The sequence below is a fragment of the Hyperolius riggenbachi genome, chromosome 2 (genome assembly GCF_040937935.1).
Source record: "Hyperolius riggenbachi isolate aHypRig1 chromosome 2, aHypRig1.pri, whole genome shotgun sequence".
NCBI lineage: Eukaryota > Metazoa > Chordata > Amphibia > Anura > Hyperoliidae > Hyperolius > Hyperolius riggenbachi.
Window position 1 is genome coordinate 327,579,372 of NC_090647.1, and position 22,441 is coordinate 327,601,812.

Here is a 22,441-nt window from a genome sequence, read left to right on the forward strand (position 1 = left end):
CGGGTATCTTCTTATCTTACTGGTTCGAGCTGGTTTTCTTTTGGGGGAAGGCTGAATCAGGAAATGGCCCTCGGCAGGGGGTCAGCCAGGCATGAAACTCTTTGCTGACCTGACACAGGATGTGGGTGAGGGGATTTTTGCTTTCAGTGAGACGAGCAAAAGGAAAGGTATTTGTTCTATTCTACACAGGACTGATAGTATTTGTGCGGGACCATACGAAAATCGTAGGCGATTACGCACACGACTTTCCGTAATGTCCATCACACCCCCCTCCCCAAGTATAGATAGCCAGAGAGGTCCACAAATATAGGTAGGAAGAGAGTGCTCCCTCTTGTATAGGTAGCCAAAGAGTGCCCCCACTAGTGCACATAGCCAGAGATTGCTCAGCCCCCACCCTCAGGAGCCTCCTGCATCACATACCTGCTGGACACAAGGTTAGGCCTCCTGCACACTCCAAATCTGATTTGCGATTCCAATTTTCCCTGTATGCTATCAAAACGAAAAGAAAAATGCAGCATGCAGTACAGATTAAAAATCACAAATCAGAATTGCATGTAAAATTGGGTCAAAATTGCAAATCGGAATCGCATGTAGTGTGCAAGAGGCCTTACAGCGCCCACTTTCCCCAGTGGTGATGAATGCTCGGCCATCAGGGCTCAGCTGAAAATGTTGAGCCATGATGGCCGATGTCAGTTTACAGCTCTGCTGATCAAAGCCTAAAGGTTGCCACATACTATGCAATCTGACTGTACAATCAATCACCAATTTTACCACTTTCATGTAGTATAAGAGGCTAACTGAAAAATATATCCAAGTCACAGTGAATCTATTGCTATTATACTACATGGATAAGATAAGATAATGGTAAAATAAGAGACTAGTAGAAATACACTTTTGTCATTTCACTCTACACATACAGTATGTACAGTATATAAAAGGAACAGGTCTTTTTGTTCCCATTCCCCATGGAGTTCCACTTTAATTACAATGATAACCAATAATCTGAGTTGAGATGTGATTTATTTCAGTGGATTGATTTGGCTCTAATCATTCTTGCTTTTCCAGAAACAATGCAAAATCATGTGCTTGACACTGACATCACCTTTATACGTTCCTCATATGGGCGGGATGATTGATAGATTTTTCCATCAGTGAATAGCAATTACACACAATTAACTAATGTAAGTATTTATTGAAGTAAATAGCATCAGAGTAACATGAAAGTGACAATCTATCATTTCAAATAAATATACGCATATTCTTCACAATTACATTATATAGCTTCAGAAACACAACAGTCCACTAAATGTTTTCACATGTATTCCTATATTTTCCCATTGCCTCTGGACAATACATTTTCAATGAGTTTCAATCAAAAATGTGCAAAAATACGTTTATGGATTCAACTTTTTAAAATTTAAATTAAAATGTAATTACATTTTTTATATTTTCTTCCATATTTTAGTACATTCTTGCTTGCTGGATTGTAAAGGTTTACAATAAAACAAAGTGAGAAATTGATAGGAAATGGAAACTAGTGAAAATGTTCATGCATCAGAGCTAATCTGTTAATAAATACAACAAAAATCATATAACCTTCCCTGCTGATAACTGCTATTACATCAATTATTTTTATTATTAGGAACAAATGGAGATGTCGCTTCATTAACCTTACTGTAGATATGTTATCAGTATTCCCGTAGTTCATCAGGTGATGCCCCTAGTATGACTTGCCAGAGACAGCGCACTGACAGAGCGCCCTCTGACCCTACAGCTTATAGCTGGAGTTACGCAAGTTATTCTTAATGCTAACATTTACTTCAAGTGTGACATCTTTGGATCTCTTAAATAATGGAGACATTACTGCGACTTGGGCACATTGGTATCTTTTTATCCATTGCTTTCATCACAGGGACAAGCTGGATTAAGAAGTCCAGGTGAGACTCGAAAAAGTAGAATATTGTCCAGAAGTCCATTTATTTCAGTAATTCTGAACCAGACAGAGAACATTTAAAGGATCAGGAATCCTTTGCAGGAGTTTTGGATTAATAAGCTGATTAGAGTCTGACACTTTGAGCCTAAAATATGGAACTTTTCCCCAATATTCTAACTTTCTGAGAAGTTGATTTTGGGGTTCTCATAAGCTGTAAGCCATAATCATCAAAATTATAACACATAAAGGCTTGAAAGATCTTGCTTTGCATGTAATGAGTCTATTTCATATATTAGTTTTACCTCTTAAGTTGAATTACTAAAATAAATAGACTTTTGACCGATATTCTAATTTTTCAAGTTTCACCTGTATTGTACATTTGCTACATTTAGCACAGGGTATATAACGGGCAAAGATGGATTCCCTGCTCGCAATATGCACCTTTTTCTCAGATGATTCATGTGTCTCCATTTCAGCAAACATCACTAGGGACAGAGGAAGCGTTTTGCAGGAAGTAATAGTATTCTATTCTAGTGCTACAATACTATACACCATTTACTGGTTTCTTGCTATTCTTTTGTAAAAACAATTACAAATGAGGACAGATCATTTTGGCAAATCTGTAGAACTACGCCTGATTTGCTAAACTTGGGCAGGAGGAGAAAGTAGATGTAGGGTGGGCTCTCCATTGATAAAGCAGTTAAAAAATACAATTTACCAAAAAACTAAAGGTGATCATTTTCAGGTTGCTCTTTATATGTCTCTCACATCTAAAGATGGTCAATGAGATGCTATTTTGAGTTGATGCATTTATGCAGCACAGAGTAGGATCAATTAAAATCCTCAGATACCACATTTGGTGGTCTAGTCTCCTGATAATAACATGATAATTATCTTGGTTTACACCAGAATTCCTTATTTTGTGACTCTCACAAATGTACAGATGCCTGTTTGCTGAACTGAAAATAGCAAGCACCAATATAATAGGGTAGGCTATGAAACAATTCAATCTCAATATGGTAGTGCTGAAGTCCAGTTTATATAATAGAGCGGGTTTCTTTTTTCCTTATAGCAATGACTGCTTGTGTGTCCTCCATGGCAGACTCATGCACACAAGGCTTGTGCTCCTATCCAGTTAGTTGCCACTTGACCAATGGCCATGGCAAAATCTCCACCTAATGCACACAGTGACTGTAGCTTGTTTCACTTCTTGTGCTCATCTTAGAATTAGAACGTATTCAGATTCATCAGAAACTCAGTTCTCTTTTGAATCTCTCTGACTGGATTCTCCTTCAAGTAAGGCAGGGTTCTTAGGAAAGTCCATCACAGAAGAAGATTTCACATTTCTCCTACATCAGAGGAATAAAGTTCCTTTATTCTTCATAGCTGGCTGAACAGCCTTAGTTGACCTTCTATGTGAAGACACCCTAAGCGCTCTGAGGTTTTAGCAGATATCATAAAAGCATGTACAGCTTTAAAAGACACCTCTGGCATCCTCCACCTTCTCTTCTTCCTCTTCTTCTCTTCGCTTTTTACAACCTCTTATCTCTTCTTTTTCCAAAATACAGATGTTGAAGGAAGCTTAGAAGCAGAGGAGGCTAATCCCTGGCGGTAATACAGAATAGACTTCCTGTATGATGCAACATCTCTGTAGAAATAAAAAACATATTAAAATATGTAGCATGGATACATGCGTCTTTTTTTTTTTTTTTGCTTTCTTTTCTTTTGTTTACGTGGCCAAAAGAGATGAAAACTCCAGAGAATTCCTGGAAAAGCACATGAATGATTTATCAGTTGACCAATTTATACTCCTCTCCTTTGCTAGTCCAAATTATATGATCATGTCTCATGTTTGCTTACTATGTAGGCTAATTGTGATCAACCAATCAGAGGAGTAAAAATCATCTGATAAATGGACCATTGGCTCTCCATGAATTCTCTTTGCAAGAGGAATTCTCCAAAGAGAACTAATTATTTCCTATAGTGAAACATGATTAAAATGATCCTTCCATGTAATCACATTTCCAATTAATCCAAATTAACCACCTGAATGCATCTTCACTACTTAAAGGGAACCTAAAGCGAGAGGGGTATAGAGGATGCCATATTTATTTCCTTTTATACAATGCATATTGCCTGGGTGTCCTGCTGATCCTCTGCCTTTAATACTTTTAGCCGTAGACCTGAAACAAGCATGCAGATCAGGAGCTCTTACTGAAGTCTGACTGGATTAGTTGCATGATTGTTTCAGGCATGTGATTCAGACACTATTGCATCGAAAGAGATCAGCAGGATAGCCAGGCACCTGGTATTGCTTAAAAGGAAATAAATATGGAGGCCTTGCTTTAGGGTCCATTTAAAGACCATTTGCTGCAATATTTTACATAATTATCCAACCGCCCACCACACTGCTCAAAGCTAAAAACAGATGGGCCGATGAGATAACTAGTCTACCTCTAAAAAGATAAGGGACGCCTTCCCGGAAGCCACTGAATAGAGCCGGGACAAGGTCCTCCAGCACCCAAGGCTGAGACACCAAAGTGCGCCCCTCCATCCCTCCCACCCCAGCCATCACATACTGACTGCTATTAGACTAAGAGGCACCACAGGGCCCACAACCTCCCCAACACCTTAATATCTAGTTATCTGGCTTGCAGTCACTGCCATGTATCCCCTTTTCTTATTTCTTTCTGCTTCAAACACAATTAGGAATGACAGCTGAATGAATTCTGCGCCCCCTCCTACACTGTGCCCTGAGGCTGGAGCCTCTCTAGCCTATGCCTTGGCCCGGCCCTGGCACTGAATAACCTAATTTAAAAAGATTTGGCTGCTCATGTGAATAAAATGGTGGGTTTATGGGGTGAGTTCTGCCCAATAGAGTGCAATACTTAGAAAATATACATATATTCTTAAAAATCCTTCAGATCTAATTCAAAACTATAAGAAACTTCAGTCTTTCCTGTTCAATTATTAAACTGATTTTTCTGCAAAAAATGGTCAAAAAGAATTGATCGTTCTTATCTAGAATGTTTCATTTCATTTACATTAGAACATTTTATTGTATAAATTGCTTCCTTCTAGGTTACATCTAACCATGTATGGCCAGCATTAGTGTTCTCTGCATCTTGCCTCACTGGGCTGATTCCCTAAAGATGAGGTGAAGTACAATAAACCTGCGTTTCCCATAAACAGCCATTTAGGTTGAGAACATCCTTTATCTGTTTCCTCTGCATGAATGAATGCTAGGAGTAAACAAAGGCTCACAACACTACATGTTACTCCATCACCCCTTCTGTCTGAGGATAAGATGCACTACTCTTGTAAATCAACCCTCAGAATTACTTACAGCGGCAATAATCCGATTCTGTTTTATAGTCCTTTTGATAAGCTGATAAGAGATAGTGGGGGCGGCTCTGTATATCCCGCAATGGCTATGTAGCATTGGCATAGTCATAATAAAGCTTTTCAGCAGAAATAAAGTCCTTGAAAGTCTCTCCAGAGGAATTCAATTTCATATGTGTTTATGCCTCTTATCTCTGCAATTTTTATAGAGCCAATTTGTGGCGTTCTGCCCTACCACTGCCTGTAAACTGGGAAGGTACAGAAGGTAAAAGTTAAGTTTTAGGTGAGGCAGCAAGAGTAAACAAACGCTGATGGCTTGTTATGTAACTTGCCTGAGAGGCATTGTGCAAAGACTGATCTTTTTAGTGAGAAAAATTTCACACAATTGTACCTTAACCCGTTACAGAGCTGTTACTATAACTGTCACTAAAGTCTGAGAAAGGCATGAGAACCAAAGCAATACCAAGATTACTGCAGTACTTACACTGCCCTTCTAAATGGTAAACAAATCTTCTTTCTTGCAAGAAGTCATATTTTCATCTAGGTTGCATTACATGTGTGAAACGCAAGCTCTCCATGAATTCTATCTTTCCTAAATGGCCTATGGATGGTCAAGGGATAAGTATTTATAAATTACACTTATCCCATCAGCCCCTTCACCCTATTATCATCCACCTCCAATATCAAAAGGCACTTAGTACCTGCTTCCACTGATTAGCGACATCCACCGGTGGTAAGAGCCTTGGGCTTGTACTGGTTGATATGAAATGTATTTATGTATCAAGCCACTGCTTCGTCCATGCCATACTTGCTATTGACACAGACGCTAAACGCCCTCTGCAATGAAATGGTGTCATCTAGTGCCTGGAGGGAGTAGCAGCATGGTATGCAAATAGTGTAGTGATATTATGATCAGTACCATAGCCTTAAAGTGGATCCGAGGTGAACTTTTACTCATTGCATAATTGTGTTCCTTTACTATTGTTTATAGGGCATTCCTCAAGCCAAATACTTTGTTTTAATACTCTAATTCCCTATAAACTAAATAAACCACGCCCACAGGTTTTCAGAGAGCCTTGGCAGTAGCAAGGGCTCATGGGAGCTCAGTCTGGGCAGGAGGAGGAGGAGGTGTTACTAGCCATTGATTTCAGAGGCAGAGGGGAGGAGGGAGGATTAGGTTTTTTTTCACAGGCTTAGTGATCAAGATACAGATAAGTGAACATGTTTGTGATTCATTGGTCAGGCTTTTCAAATGCTACAATCAGAGAAAAGAATTGTAATTCTCAAATTGAAAAGCAATATAAAAAAACTGCATGGTATGTGGCCACCTTAACTCTAATTTTCTTCCATGAAGAAACCCACCTTCTCAGTGTCTAGCCAATTCCTACACACCAAAACATATGCGAGACGGGAGAAGGGGGAATGAGAGATGATCAAGACAAATGTTCAATACTTGTCCAGATCTTACCTTAATATTCGCAGAAGGTGGGCTTGAGACTTCTTCATGTTTGGTAAGGTATTTATTGCACGCATTTCCTCATTTGCTCTTTGATTGCTTGCGGTTATATTCCTAAAACAATAAAGAATAAAACAATGAGTGTGTCTGTTCTGTTTCTAGGGTAGAAGTTTAAGAACAAACCAACATATGTATTGGCGATAGCATAACCTGCAATGAGCAGTTCAAAGTGAACCTCTCTTTATAACCATAGCCTTCACAAACTAAAGCCTGGTACACACTTATGATTGGCCAATCACTGGCCAATTTTACCATCTCTATGTAGTACGAGGGATTAGCTACACAATCTGCTTCATAATATTCAATATCTGTTGGCTCTTATACTACATGGATGTGGTAACATTGGTCAGTGATTGTCCAATCATAATTGGAAGTTTGTACCAGGCTTAATAGTGACTACCAGGGACACATGAGTTAAGCCTGGTACACGCTTTCAGTTATGATTACTAGGTTGTGGTAACATTGGTCTCTGATTGTCTACTCACAGTTGAAAGTGTGTACCAGGCTTAACTCATAGATCTCACTAGTAGTCACTATTACGCCTGGTACTGGTACACACTTTCAATTATGATTGGACAATTACTGACCAATTTTACCATGTAGTATGAACCCAGTTTTTTTAAAAAACACTTTTATTAAAGAATTTCAAAATTAACAAACAACAGTAGGTTAGTAATTACCATACATAGCATTATCTTTTACAAAATATCGATATACTGTACATTGGTATACTCTTACTTATTGATAAGTGAAAATACAAAGGTGTTATAACATTTAGTACAGTAGTACAAAGAATAAATTACCAGTGTGACCCACAGTTGTAAAAGGAACAACTAAACACAACAACGGATTTCAACCCTGGTCTTCCCCCCTACAAAACAATTCCTCAACATTTAAATGTCCCCTCCCTCTTTAGTATGAACCCAGTTTACCTACACAATCTGCTCATCGTACCACGCGCACGTAGTATGAAGGTCAACAAATTTTGAATACTATGAGCAGATTGTGTAGGTAAACCATCATACTATGTGGTAAAATTGGACAATGATGGGCCAATCATAATGGAAAGCACATACCAGGCTTTAAGATGCATACACATATTCCAATTTTGATTGGCTAATCACTGACCAATTTTACCACCACCATGTAGTATAAGGGCCACCTCCAGGTAGTATTAGATGTTGAATACTATGAACAGATTGTGTAGGTAAGCTGTTATACTGCATGGAATTGGTAAAATTGGCCACTCATTAGCCAGTCTAATTTGGATGTGCATACCAGGCTTAAGGCAAGGTAGATCTGGAACTTAAAGAAAACCTGTAACATCAAAAAATTCCCCTGGGGGGTACTCACCTCGGGTGGGGGAAGCCTCAGGGTCCCAATGAGGCTTCCCATGTCGTCCTCCGTCCCACGGGGGTCTCGCTGAAGCCTTCCCGGTGCTGTGGCGGCTCTCGGCTCCGAAATAGGTGGAAATACCCGATCGCCGTCGGGTTTGCTCTACTGCGCAGGCGCAAGTCTCCGGCGCCTGCGCAGTAGAGCGGACCCGACTGAGATCGGGTATTTCCACCTATTTCGGAGCCGAAAGCCGCAACAGCGCCGCCGCTGGAGCTTGGAAAGGTAAATATTGAACAAGCTGTCAGATCTGTCGGGCCGCTGTTCGGAGGGCTGCAGCGAGATCCCCGTGGGACAGAGGATGGCGTGGGAAGCCTCATTGGGACCCTGGGGCTTCCCCCTCCCGAGGCGAGTACCCCCCCAGGGGAACTTTTTAAAGTTACAGTGTCTTTTTGAAGCCTAGTACACACTTTCAATAATGATTGGACAATCACTGACCAATTCTACCATCTCCATGTAGTATGAGGGTCAACAGATATTGAATACTATGAGCAAATGGTGTATTTAACCCTCATACTACATGGAGGTAGTAAAATTGGTCAGTGATTGGCCAGCCATAATTGAAAGTACACACTAGGCTTAAAAGGGCCTTTGGTAAAATACTAGCACTGGGGTGCTTCTACAGAGTTTAGCATCTCCTTTGTGAGCACTTCTCAGGATAGCAGGAAGGAAATTCATTAAGTGCATCAGATGAGCCTGAAATGTTCAGCTATTCTGCTTATAACTGAACAACTTTCCTATGTGAGACCAGGCCAAGTAACCTAGTTACACCCTCTCTCTGTCACAGTGCCACAAGATAAAGCTGGCGGCAATACCGCACAATGGTCTATACAACAGTGACCGGGTAACAACATGGATTTTTTTATTACTTGATTACACATTTTATAAGAGCAATACAAGATGATGGGCAATTTGGTCACTTTCCATTGACGCCACCTATGCCCTTCAATGTATTATAGCAGGCATGACTAAGAACAAAAAAAATAATCAGTTTCCGCGCTACTGCCTGCATTATCCTTCATTTCCTAGACACTGTGGACTCAGAGAGGGACTGTCCCTATAAGTTACACAAACAGCAATCCAAGCCCGACAGTTTATAACCCATTTATACTCTAAAAAGGAGAAATTGAAACGTTTTTGACCTTCATCATCTATGCAGCTGTTACCTTCCATACTGGGACAAATTTATTAAAATAAGACGCACTGACCAGACCAACCAACAAGGATTCAGATGCCGTATGGAAATTATGGGTTCTGATTGGTTGCTTTAGGTAGCTGCTCGAGGTTTTCATAGCATATTTTGCTACCATGAAGGGGAAGTTCACAATCTCTTTTTTTTTTTCATGCAGGACACTTTTTTGTCCAAAATAAGCACCATCAAGGTCCATGACTATGTCACAGTGTTATACCTATTTTCAAATGATGCCAGTTTCGAAGTGGACTATTGGATACACCCATTGCAAAAATGTACCTGGAAATGTGCTGACCTTTGGTACACACTTTGGAACTTTCAGTCTAGAAAGCAGCATTACGTTTTCAAGGTACTTTTTAACTATATTGAAAGTGGTCCAATGTGAGTGTTGCTTTGTAAAACAAACTATAGACTCAAATGTGATTAAGCATCTTTAGATATTGGTGTGCTTGTATATGCCCATATGAAAGGCTACTCAGTTCACCATGTGAATACTGCATATGTAAACAAGAATGGAAAAAAATATATAAAAAACGGGAGTTGGAAAGAGATAGATTCTTAAAGTGAACCTGAGGTAAGAGCGATATGGAGGCTGCCATATTTATTTCCTTTTAAACAATAACAGTTGCCTGGCTGTCCTGCTAATACTTTTAGCCATAGACTCTGAACAAGTATGCAGCAGTTCAGGTGTTTTTAACATTACTGTCAGAACTGCCAAGATTATCTGCATACTTGTTTCTGGTGTAATTCAGACACTACTGCAACCAAATAGATCAGCAGGGCTGCCAGGCAACTGGTGTTGTTTAAAAGGAAATAAATATGGCAATCTCCATATCACTCTCATCACTGTTTTACTTTAACAGCATGGAGTGGATATGCCAAGTTTGTGAGGCCAAGACCCACACAAGCTGTGTAGTATCGGTGAAGTAAGAGTAAGTACACATGCATTTTAAATGTGCATATATGTAAACCAGTCACATAATTATGAATAGAATTTAGCATTAATGGCATGAACACAGAAAAATATGAACAAGCTTGATTTGTATTTATCAGACACGATTAGTGCAATGATTTTAAAGCTGGTCATAGACTATATAACTGTGCTTTCGATTGGCACCATGATCAACATCGCCTAGAACCAACATTGCAGTTCAGTATTTTGATTGTTATAGTGATTGTAATATCAATATCATCACGGCTGATGGAAAACACAATTTTTGCCAAATCTGATGTTTTCTTCTAATTGAATGTCCAATTGGGCAAAAAAAGTATAATGTATGGCCAGATTAAAGGGAACCTGAGGTGAGAGTGAAATGGAGGCTGCCATATTTATTTGCTTTTAATGGCAGCTCTCCTGATCCTGTGTCTCTAATATTTTTAATCATAGACCCTGAACAAGCATATGCAAATCAGGTACTCTGACACAACTGACTCAGGTTTTACTGGGTTGATTCAGACACTACATATGCCAGAAGATCAACAGGGCTGCCAGGCAACAACGAAATAAATATGACAGCTTCCATATCACTCTCACCTCGGGTTCCCTTTAACTGACTACTGGAAAGGGCTAGATTCACTTAAGTTTCTAGAAACCATTCTGGAAGTTGCAATGTATGAACTTTATCAGAGGCAGACAAGAGTTAAGTGTCCTATTTCATAACTGTGCTGTGACACAGTAACACAAGTAGAAAAGATTTATGGCATAATTAGAGCATCTATTCCATTTAACATTAACAGACTGTTAAAGAGATACTGCCTGCATTATCATTTGCATTATCATTTTCCCTCCACAGGCAAGCAATAAGTAATACGCCTACAGATGTACGACTGCACAGCCCCTCAAGCTATACTGTAGTCCATTTCAACCAATGGCATGTGATCTGTACACTTGACAGAAGCATGGAAAACACAGTGTGTTGCATGTAGTATGTAATCACTCACCATGGCTCCTTATAGCAGAAGCTGGTGCAGGTCTTGTCCTTCACATCATCACACAGGCAACGTGCTGATGTCCTCCTCCTACGCCTTCTTGGGCTTCCTAGTCCATAAGGAATGGTCTGTCTTTATGTGAAGAAAGATAGACATTATTACATATTATTATATATGTGAAAGACCACTACACAAATTATTGCATTTTTAGCTTTTGTCGTATTTCAAATTGATCTTTGTCACCCAAATCAAGTATGATTGGATTAGGTGACAGCAGAAATAATTTAAGATAAGATAGGGCCCTAGGTACAGTAGAACCTTTTGTCTCCCCTTATGGTCCTTTTGGTAATTTGAGACATGAGAGGGGTCATTAAAAGTGGTAGTTGGGCAGCCTGGCACCCATTAGGCCCCAGGTTGCCCAGTGGATGATCCTGGGAGACAGTGTGATGTGTGTCTCCTATCCTCTGTAACCAATAGAGCTGTGGAAATAATCAATCAGCTGAATTCGGACGTTTTTTTTTTTTGGGGGGGGGGGGGTTGGTTGGTTGGTTGGTTGCAGTTCCCTTGCCCTCTCTCTTCCTATTATAGTACAGCACATGTCTTCCAGCTGAGCTGCCACACACGTTGCTGCATACATTGCTTTGTCTTGCCAATTTCTCCAATATCTGCCCTCAGCTCACACAACGGTCATACACAAACATTAAAGGACAGACAAAATGCCATGCTTACATACACCTCCAGTTACGTGGCATTGGGATGGCATCTTTCAGGCAAGCCCAGAACACATTGACCACTATTATTTCCCCTTAGAAGCTTGTCACTGCTAAGTTTTCTAAGTGTGTCTCCCCTTTATGGAAACACAATGGAATAATAATGCTTGCAAAGGGCTCTGCTCACCTACCTAGTGTGTGCTATATAAGGGCAGGACTGTCTGTACTCACCCTCCTGTATTCACCCATATAATATCCAAGTGGCAGAAATAAATACACTCCTTATCCATCCAGTTGTTGCAAGAGCATCTCTTGATCCGTGTGTGGCTGCTTGAATGTACAGTAGAGGTGGAATCTGGCAAAGAAAGAGCACCTATGAAGGGGGGGGGGGGAGGGAGGAATAAAAAAAGAAACAAAAAAAGTTATATTTATCTTCTTTTGTACCTAATAGGAGAGTCACTGCACCTATAGATATACCTATAGCTATACAAAAGTATCCAAGAATAGTAACACATTGCTGCTACCTCCCAGCGTTTATGTACGGTTACCCAAGTTTGGCTATTTTATCTGCAGTCTTATTTCCTCCTACTGTTATCCCTACAACATTCCCAATGTAATGGGAGCTGCTTGTAGTTAACTTCTTGGACTCACACAATGGTTGCCTGCTGCCTGAGCAGGATCATCCACCAGGCAACCCAGGCAGGTGCTTGGGGCTTCATGGATGTCAAGGGGCTCACCTGCCACCTTCTTTGACTTCTCTCCAGCTTATCAGGACCACAAGCGGGCCCCAAATATACTAAATAGCTTAGGGCCCCATTACATGTTAAACTATCTCTGCCTGCTGCTTCCACTCACTTGCCCACATCACATGCCTATGTCTTGTATCCGTGTTTCCCAGTTTATGATCACCATTTCCTAACTTGTATCCTCTATTTCATTCATAAATCCCTGCAGTATGCACCTCCCTGCCCTTACCAAAACATTCTACAATGTGATGTCCTCCTTCACTGATATAGGTCAGCAGGTGCCCATTGCTAATCAAAATGATCTAAACTCTGGACTCAGTTATTGCTTTTCACAATATTTACACCTGTCATGCTAAATGGCAGTACTGGCACACCTAACATGATAAAGTGTTCAAGAAGGGTCGCAGAACGGCATTGTAATAAAATAAAATAATAACAAAAAAACACAGCAGTAAAGAACCAATCCAGGAGCTTATAAATGATTATTTATGTAACCAATCACTTTCTTCCTCTTCCTCTCTCTGCCCTCCTCCTCCTCTTCTCTCTCTGTTTCTCTATCTCCCATCTCTTCCTCTACCCCAGCTCTTTTTTTTTCCTTTTTTAAACACCCTCCCCCCCCCCCCCTTCTCTCTCTCTTTCTCTATCCCTCGCTTACCCTTCTCGCCTTTTCTACCTTCTCTCTTTTTTGCCCCTTTCTCTGTATCCCCCTCTCTCTCTACATTCTCTATCTCTACCCTCCTGTCTCTCTCTCTCTCTACCTCCCCACTTTTTTTACGCTTTCTCTACATACCCTCTCTCTCACTCTTTCTCTCTTCTTTACTTTTTATCACTCCTCTCTTTTTCTATTCACGTCTCTCTCTCTTTATATTTCTCTCTTGACCTTTGCTCTCGTTCTCTACCATCTCTCTCACCTATTTCTGACCCTTTCTTTCTATTACCCCCCTGAGTCTCTCTCTTAACTCACAGTCCCACAGTCTGAGTAATATTGACTGTCAGCACTTTTAACTCTACTCCATCCCCGGCCTCCCTTTCTAACTAGCTTAAGTTACACGATAACTCAATACTATCATAAACACTTTCACTCAACAATTCAGTCTAACTTTCCAAACCGCTCCAAACCAGTTCAAATTTGTAGCGTTTAACTGAACTGATGCTTTCTTTCCTAAGTCCAGATTATTACCTGTTCTATCTTTTTTCATTCTCTCTGGAGATGTTCAATATGTTGCTTTCAACTGTGGGTTGATGCAAATTGGATGTTAATTTTAGGCACATTTATGCAGTTTGGATTTGGACCAATTAAATGAAGTAGCTGATGATATTGGTTTGTCCAGTTTCAACCTGCAAAAAATTAACATTAAATGTGCACCAAAGCCAAACGACTGGCTTCTTATTGGCCTTCTCAAATTCTTTTCCATCTTTGTATTGCTATCCATTACTCACTTAACTGCCCTTTTGACCTAAACACTCGTATCTGCAACTTCATGTAATTCACTGATATTAAAGAAAACGATCTCTGGACTGTGTTCAGCCCCTTCCACTTAATGCCTGCCTCAATTATCCCCTCCTTGTATGATGTGCCTGCTTATGTAAGGAATATGAATTACACATTCATTCATAGATAGCATACGGCTGTATGTGGCTAATTTATCAAGAAGGGACAAAGAAAACTGGTGCAACTGCTATGAGATCATGTTTCAGCAAAGTCCGTTAGGTTAGGTGGCAGCAGCAGGTCCTCTTTTGCCCCAGCTTTCTTTGCCCGTGTTGATAAATAAGCAGCATTACTACTAGTACCGTGTCCAGATTCTGGCTCTACACCTTGCCTCATTCATTTCCAGTCAGGCACAGATAGACCTGGCAAAGGTAAACTTCAATAAACCTGATAGTGTTTACATTATAAAGGAAACCTCATCAATACAGAATAGGACCTTACATCAAGAACGTTTGTGACCTACCCACATTGTGATTTTTCAAATGATTTTTTTCTGCAACGAGTGAGCGTTTCCACAATCTCATGATGTGGGTACGTGTGCGTGATTACATGAATGATGTTTTGCGACATACGGCGATTATGACCATCATAGCGGATTGGATCATTAAGATCCCAGATGACTCCCACGCAGAGTGCCGAGATTGTTTGAACTCTAATTCATGCATGTTGCATGTCTCCGCGGGATGAATGCTTGTTCATCGGGTTGCGTCGCAGGGCATTTCCGCTCCATCTCCAGGTGGGTACGGGTCTTAAGAAACGTTGACTAATTCTTTTATGGCACATTTTAGATAAACACATTCCTGAGCATAATCTATTTCAGCCCAGACACATTTACATTTAATGCAGCCAATGAGACAGTCATGAAACATTTCAAATATGCTGACTGATTTGTTTGCAATGTGAGAATTGTGTACTCATACTGTGGCTCTCTGCATCACGGTTACACAACACGGAAGATGTACTGGTTTGCCCCACAGCATGGGAAGCCGTGTCCTTCTAACATGCAGCCTTATCTTATCTGCCCTCTTATAACATGATATATATATCTCCTTCATTTGCAGGAGATCAGGTCATCCTCTCACTGCAGCCACAGGACTATAGGCTATATGATTGCAGGGGCAACATTATAAAACAATGTTACAGAATTGCTCTGAACAAAATACTGTGCAGTGGTACTTTAATGAGTTATGATTTTATCTTTATTACACATTGATAGTGGTGACGTTTTCTGCAGGGATTCACATCGCTCAGTGTCTCCCAGTGGGGCTTACAATATAAAGTGCATAGCACAGTTGAAGGCCAATTCTGGGAGGAGCCTATTACCTTACCAATGTATTTTTAGGAAATGGGAGGAAACCAGGGCCCCCCGGAGGAAACCCAGAGGACATTTAGGGATGAAGTACCTTTTACCTGTAAATGCAAAAAGAATGCAAAAAAAAAAAAATGCAAAAAGAACACGCACACTTCTGAGCAGACGATCTCCCAAATATACCAAACATTTTGCTGTGCCCACTAGAGATGGCCCGAACGGTTCGGTGGTTCGTGATCGAGGCGAACAGCAAACTTTTCCAGAAGTTCGATTCACCCCCGTAGTGCATCATTAGGGTCAACTTTGACCCTCTACATCACAGTCAGCAGGCACATTGTAGCCAATCAGGCTACACTCCCTCCTGGAGCCCCCCCCCCTTATAAAAGGCAGGCAGAGTCCGGCTTTTCACTCACTCGTGTGCCTGCAGTAATTAGTGAAGGGACAGGTGCTACTGCAGTCAGACTCTCATAGGGAAAGCTTAGTTAGGCTCTTGTAGGCTTCTTAGTTTGCTCCTTGCTGATTCTTATTGCTAAAAAGCACCCCACAACAGCTCTTTTGAGACCTAATCTTGTTCTTGTGATCTATTTTTTTTTTGTGTGTGGCCCACTTGCATATACAGCCCTGTCAGTCAGTAGCAGCTGGCCTCTGGCCCCTTGGTGGTAATTCTACTGTGCCACTGCCAGGTCCAGCACATTCAGTGAGTGACTACCTGTGTGTGACAGGTAGCTGTACATTTGTAATCCCAATCACTGCACTTGTTCACTGTTCAGTGCACCTACCTACCTACGTGAGCGCCCACATTGTTAATACCACCAGTCATTGCACCTGTTATCGGTACGTGTGTGTGTGTGACAGGTGCACATTTGTAATACCCAGCAGCACTGCATATACCTACCTGTTGTTCAGTGCACCCACTTACCTACGTGAGCGCACGCAGTGTGATATTTAATACCAACAGTCACTGTACTTCACTGTACTGTTCTGTCATTTGGCAACCACAGCCCGGCGACCATATAGGCTTGAAAACCGCCACGGCCTGCACTCTCGCCATGGTGCGCACCAGTCCAGCATGACCGTCACTAAGCAAACAGCTGTTTGCGGTGCGTTACACAGGGAGTTTAGTCTGTCAGTGTGAAGCAGTACACTAATTACACTCCCTGATTGATGTATACACATGCAAGATGTTTTAAAGCACTTTAGGCCTCCAATTTAGCATGCAATGTGATTTCTGCCCTTAAAACGCTGCTGTGCGTCAAATCCTGATTTTCCCCCCGGACTTTGGCATGTATCCCACTCCGCCATGCCCCCCTCCTGGTGTTAGACCCCTTGAAACATCTTTTCCATCACTTTTCTGGGCATCATAAATGTTTCTAGTTTTCAAAGTTCGCCTCCCCATTGAAGTTTATTGCAGTTCGCAAAAGTTTGCAAGTTCGCGAACCTAAAATCGGAGGTTCGGGCCATCTCTAGTGCCCACATATTACCCAGGCCCCCAGCTATACATTTAGCTAACAAAAAGTAATTTACTACGCAATATCTCTCAGGTCACACAACGTTATGTAATGCAGAGCTGCTCTCTAGTCCCTAGTTTCTTAACATGTACTTAAACTTGTCATAGTCAGTCTAATACTAGTTAGTATCTGGTCATAGTCTATGAGGAAATAAACCCAAATAAGTATTTTTAGCTACTGTAATTAAATTGTAAAGGAAACTTTAAAAAGCATTTATACACAGATATTGAGGAATCCTACCAAATATATATGTGCCATGGCAAGTAGTACCTGACGTAATATTATCCACAAATGGGGCTACTGGGAAATCGCCATGCTGCATTGAGCGGTACATGCTGTAGCCAGTAATAACAACATTGAGAAACACTGCCCTACTACTTTCCCACCTTAGGAAAGACAGTGATCAGTCTGCACTGTGTTAAGAGTAAAACTAAGTTTGAAGATTCTGGCAAGTCATTCAGTGGGCGAGAGATGAGGAGTACTGGACAGTGTGACTCACCTGCTGCAGCCAGCATCAGTGGTAGTAATCCAGCTCCCAGCATTCTGCACGAGGTGATCAGTGCACAGCCTGCTCTCTCTGCTGTTCTCCCAGCCTATAAATACTCTCAGGTACTTCCACGCCTCCTATTGTAGCGCAGGTGAGCAGACAGGCAGCTGCTGAGCTCACTCCCTCCCACCTCCTGGCCATTTCTGCTGAAATAAATCTTATCACATCTCAGATTATTCCCTGGACAGAGGAAGACATCAACGATAAAAAAGAAATGCTTAATCCTTTGTAACTGAATACATTAGCAACAATGTTAGCCTGAAGGCCATTACCTTTAAAGGAAACCTGTCATATGGGGACATCATAAATGTTTCAGCAAGCATTAACCAAAGTCTGGAGGTGGGATCATTTCATGTAATAGTCAGGATTACGGAGTTATGTGATGTGAGGTATGTGATGTAGTATGGTTGCATGCAGCACGCACAACAGTTTTGCTTACTTTTTTATATCGAAGACAACCTGAATTTATAAAAAATAAAATGAGATATGAGCCTGTGCACACAACTGCCATCACACATGTTAATTGACCTCAATTCAGAGGACATGTAAACCCACCACACTGGAGGACCACTCTGCTTCTCTTCACATCAATCTATCTTCCAGTTTCTGGATGCCTACCCCTTCCTCAGACCATATTGCTTCTCAAATGTAAAATATGAGTAAGTTCTAGTGGCAGGATAGCATTTCCCTTCACCATCACATCCTGCTCTATTTAAGTCACACCCCCACTCATAGGTCTGTCAAGTGTAGGAAATGATTACGGATGATACTTTTTGAAAATTAGATGCTGGACTACATTGTTGGACATTGTGGTTGATACGATTACAAATTAAAGGGACTCTGTAACAAAATGTTCAGCCTTATTTCTTCTATTCTATAAGTTCCTATACATTTTCTAATGTGGTCTGGATTACTGCAGCCTTTTCTAGCTGCACTGTCTCTGTAATCAGGGCCGGCCCGCTCATGAGGCGGGGTGAAACATTTGCCTCAGGCGGCAATCTTCTAGGGGCGGCATCCGCCCGGGGGGCCGGCTGCCGAGCCAGAGGCGTAGCGGGCAGGTCGGGGGTATTGGGCCTAGTGGTGAGGAGGGGGGTCGGACCCCCCCTCCCTCGCCTGGGTCCCCCGATCTGCGTTCCCCTCCAGCTGTAATTAGGAAGCAGCCGCTTGCAGATCGTAAGAGGCAACGGGCGGGGAGGACTCACCTTTTCCGTGTTCCAGCGAGCGCTCCACTGACGTCACTTCCTGCATCGCCGCCCACTGTATGACCGCACGATGGAACGCGGATAAGGTGAGTCCTCCCCGCCCGTTGCCTCTTACGATCTGCAAGCAGCTGCTTCCTAATTACAGCTGGAGGGGAGCGCAGATCGGGGGACCCAGGCGAGGGGGGGGGGGGTCCGACCCCCCTCCCCACCGCTAGGCCCAATACTCCCGACCTGCCCACTACCCCTCCGGCTCGGCCCCCCCGCACCCACGGACGGGCGGGGGGGGGGGGGGGGAGACATAGCAATCTTCTCCTAAATTTGCCTCAGGCGGCAAAAAGTCTAGGGCCGGCCATCTAATCTTATTTTCTTTGTCAAGCTTTGTTGACCCAGGGAGGAATGGGCTCTGTTGTAATGAATACAAGTTAAGCACGCCCCCTGCGGGCTCTGTGTGCTTCGTTTACTCTCCAATCTCTACTCTCAGTTTCAGCTTGTTTGTGTTATGCAGTTTGTGATGCCGAGGGGGCAGGAAACTGCCTGTCACATGCTGAGAAACTGAGAATCCCAGACTGAAGCGCAGATAATTCACTATGTAATAAAAACTTGTAATATACTGCAACATGAGAGGTGTGTGTGTGTGTGTACACAAACATCACTTCCTGGTTAGCGGCCATGTTTTTTGTTTGTAAGCACTGCCTAAAATTGGCGTTTAAAAGCCAGGATCGCGGCGGGGAGCGGTGGAAACGGCAAAGAGGGATCCAGGAGATCAGAGTGACTCGTTTGGTATGTTTTTTTATTGTACCAATCGGTCAGTACAGATTCTCTTTAAGCTTTTTTTGAAAATAAGAGGCAGAACTGGACATTAGCAGTAAAATAATGTAAGGTGTTAGCTATCTGTTTAGGCAGGAAAATGTACAAGTAATATAAAGAATTTACAACCTACACAAAGTTTACTCTTTGAGGCTGCTTTCACAGTAAGACGTTACAGGCGCACGTTAGTGCAGCCTGTAACGCAGCCCCACCGCACAGTAATGAAAAATCAATGGGCTGTTCACAGTGCCCACGTTGCGTTACATTGTAACGCAGCACATCCGTTGAGAGTGCTGCATGCTGTGCGTTACGCGCGGCTAAGCCGCGTTAGACTGTGCGCACATGCTCAGTAGTGTTGGGGAGGAGTGGAGAGCAGCCAGGCACATGGCTAATTAATATTCACTGCGCGGTGTGACGTGCAGTGTTTACTTCCTGGAGCGGCCGCTCTGTGCGGCGATTGGCTGGGCGGGACCACGTGATGCCGCATGCGTCCAAGAGTACGCATCACGGCAGCCAGAGTGAGCTGCACAACGCGGCTCACTCTGACGTCCACATCAGAGAGCACCAGGCGTTGCGTTAGGGGCACGTTATGTGCCCTATAACGTCCCCTAAACGCAACATCCTGGTGTGTAAGTAGCCTTAATATTTAAAGTTAAAGTGTACAGAGTTAGAGTAATTTCTAGGCATGGAAGTGACAGTTTCTGTCTTGTTAGCAACTTGTCAGGAATATAGTAAACATCACTGATGAGCAAATAGTCATAAAGGTTTTCCTGGCAGAATATAACTTCTGAGAGCAGAGGGATAAAGAAAAGGGTCAATAGTTCATGTATTTTCATTTAGGGACACATAATAGGCCGCCGCTGAGCAGACAACAAAACATTAATTCTAGTCTGTAAATGTTTAAATATAAAATAAAACCATCGGATATCTTAAAAAAAAAAAAAAGTTTTATTTTTTAGGAGTAAAAGGATAAATACAATTATTTATCTCATCAGTTTATTTTCACCTTGGGTTCACTTTAACCATTAAATGGTATCGTAGTTTCAAAATTTCCTTTCTTTAAAGGAAGCATCAGGCATTTTAAGCTAGCACAGATCTACTTACCCGGGGCTTCCTCCAGCCGCTTTGCAGCCGATATGTCTCTCGCCGCAGCTCCCCTCCCCGCCGGTGCAGATGCTGATCTCGCCAGGTTGGTATCTACTGCTGCTGTCAATTACTCGCACAAGAGATGGAGTGTTCTGCGCAGGCATAGCAGATGTGCAAGTGATTGACAGCAGCGCCTGCGCTGTAGATGCTGACCTTGCGAGGTGGGCATCTGCACCAGCGGGGACCCTGGGCCGACAGCTGGGAGTGGAGCTGTGGCAAGAGACATATCAGCTGCATGGGGCTGGAGGAGTTAAGTAGATCTGTGCTAGCTTAAAATGCCTGTTGAAGGGCTTCCAGTAAACTTTTCACCGGATACTTACCTTCTACATAACTCCACTTTATCCCCCCTGTCATATAAGAAATCAATATTACCACATATGATTAATTCTGCTAGAGCCCTAATCCCCCTACACTGGGGATCGACCACTACTCCCACCCTCAAAATGTGGTTCCAGAGACTAAATAGGGTGAAAGACTTGGAGGAAATAGTGATGATCGCACATGATCAGGCCCATAAAATCACAAAAATCTGGGCCGTCTGGTACGACTTTCAGGACTCTGAGATATACAGGAGGGTTATGAGCTGAAGCTCCCTTTAAGAGATGATCCAACAGAAAAACTAAACCCCAGCATAATAGCTCACCCTGCAAATCAACTCACATCCAATCCCACTGACAGTAAGAAAGCCCCACCTAGGACTAGGTAACTCCCAATGGCAAAGGGGAACCCCCAGGGGAAAAAACCCCAAGCCAAGGGGGACCATGGCACTAATGACCTCACACACCCTAATGCAACCCTGGGTGGATACCCTCCACAACTGGAGTAAGAAGTATATATTCTCAACCTTGGACACGTTTAAGAAGCAGTTCACATGCCAACTATCAAAATCATAACAAGTTCTGTGAGTGTTTATTGCTAATATATTAAAGGCCCTGCTCATTTCTTGATAATTACCATGATTTGACTAAAATTCCAAAATTGTCACTTGACTATCACTATTCAGATCTTTGTAAATAAGGTTATAAACTATAAACTTTGAGAACTAGAATGTAACCTACGCATACAACTGTTAAAACATTGTTAAGTTTCATATATGTAACCAGAGATTGTTTTGAAAATGCATACAATGTAATTTCTGACACATCGGTTCTCAAATAAAAAATTTATTGAAATAGAAAATGCCTGTTGATTCCTTTAACCACTTAAGGACCAGGGGAGTTGCATATGCGCTGTGCTGGGTGGGCTCTTCAGCCCCCAGCACACATCACGTTTCAGGCAGGGCGATCAGACTTCCCCCCCCCCTTTTTCCCCACTAGGGGGATGTCCTGCTGTGGGGCTCTGATCGCCGCCACCTGTTTGTGCCTTGTGGGGGGCTCCTCAAAGCCCCCCTCCGCAGCGCTATTCTGCCCTCCCTCTCCTTCTCTCTACGGGCGGTACAGGACGGCGATCCGTCCTGTACCACCTCTGATAGGCTTCAGCCTATCAGATGCCGGCGATCTCCTTCATGTGATTGGTTGTGGTGGATGTTTTAGGATGAGTGTGTGCACGGAGGGAAGCCACGCCCCCCTGAGGAAGCCGGCGAAACTGTTGGGAGCGCTTCCCCTCTCCCACATGGGACGCCGCACCGCCCCAGCCACCTAGCAGCGGGATCCAGCAGGCGCAATCCATCCGCA

At 42.5% G+C, this 22,441-nt stretch overlaps 1 protein-coding gene across 2 annotated transcripts; it reads right to left on the reverse strand.

Annotated features, from left to right (window-relative positions):
* Nucleotides 1–1,172: 1,172 nt before the first annotated feature.
* LOC137544419 (endothelin-2-like) lies at nt 1,173–17,630 on the reverse strand. 2 transcript variants are annotated; one of them, XM_068265490.1, is made up of 5 exons: nt 17,566–17,630; nt 12,246–12,387; nt 11,317–11,432; nt 6,744–6,845; nt 1,173–3,581 (listed from the first exon to the last, which is right to left on the reverse strand). In XM_068265490.1, exons 2-5 carry the CDS (start codon nt 12,261–12,263, stop codon nt 3,476–3,478), a joined length of 342 nt encoding a protein of 113 aa, XP_068121591.1. In that variant the 5' UTR covers nt 12,264–12,387; nt 17,566–17,630; the 3' UTR covers nt 1,173–3,475. The 2 variants fall into 2 exon arrangements, with proteins under 2 accessions (XP_068121591.1, XP_068121590.1); XM_068265489.1 differs by having other exon boundaries at nt 11,317–11,436; nt 17,566–17,624.
* Nucleotides 17,631–22,441: the final 4,811 nt, after the last annotated feature.

Bases quoted from the DNA above. Each gene is read 5' to 3' on its own strand.
- LOC137544419 (XM_068265489.1), bottom strand. From the start codon at position 17,608: ATGCTGGGAGCTGGATTACTACCACTGATGCTGGCTGCAGCAG. The intron at 12,388-17,565 runs GTGAGTCACACT...CCCCCTTCATAG, and splicing joins ACTGATGCTGGCTGCAGCAG to GTGCTCTTTCTTTGCCAGAT. The intron at 3,582-6,743 runs GTAAGATCTGGA...TTATTTCTACAG, and splicing joins CACCTTCTGCGAATATTAAG to AGATGTTGCATCATACAGGA.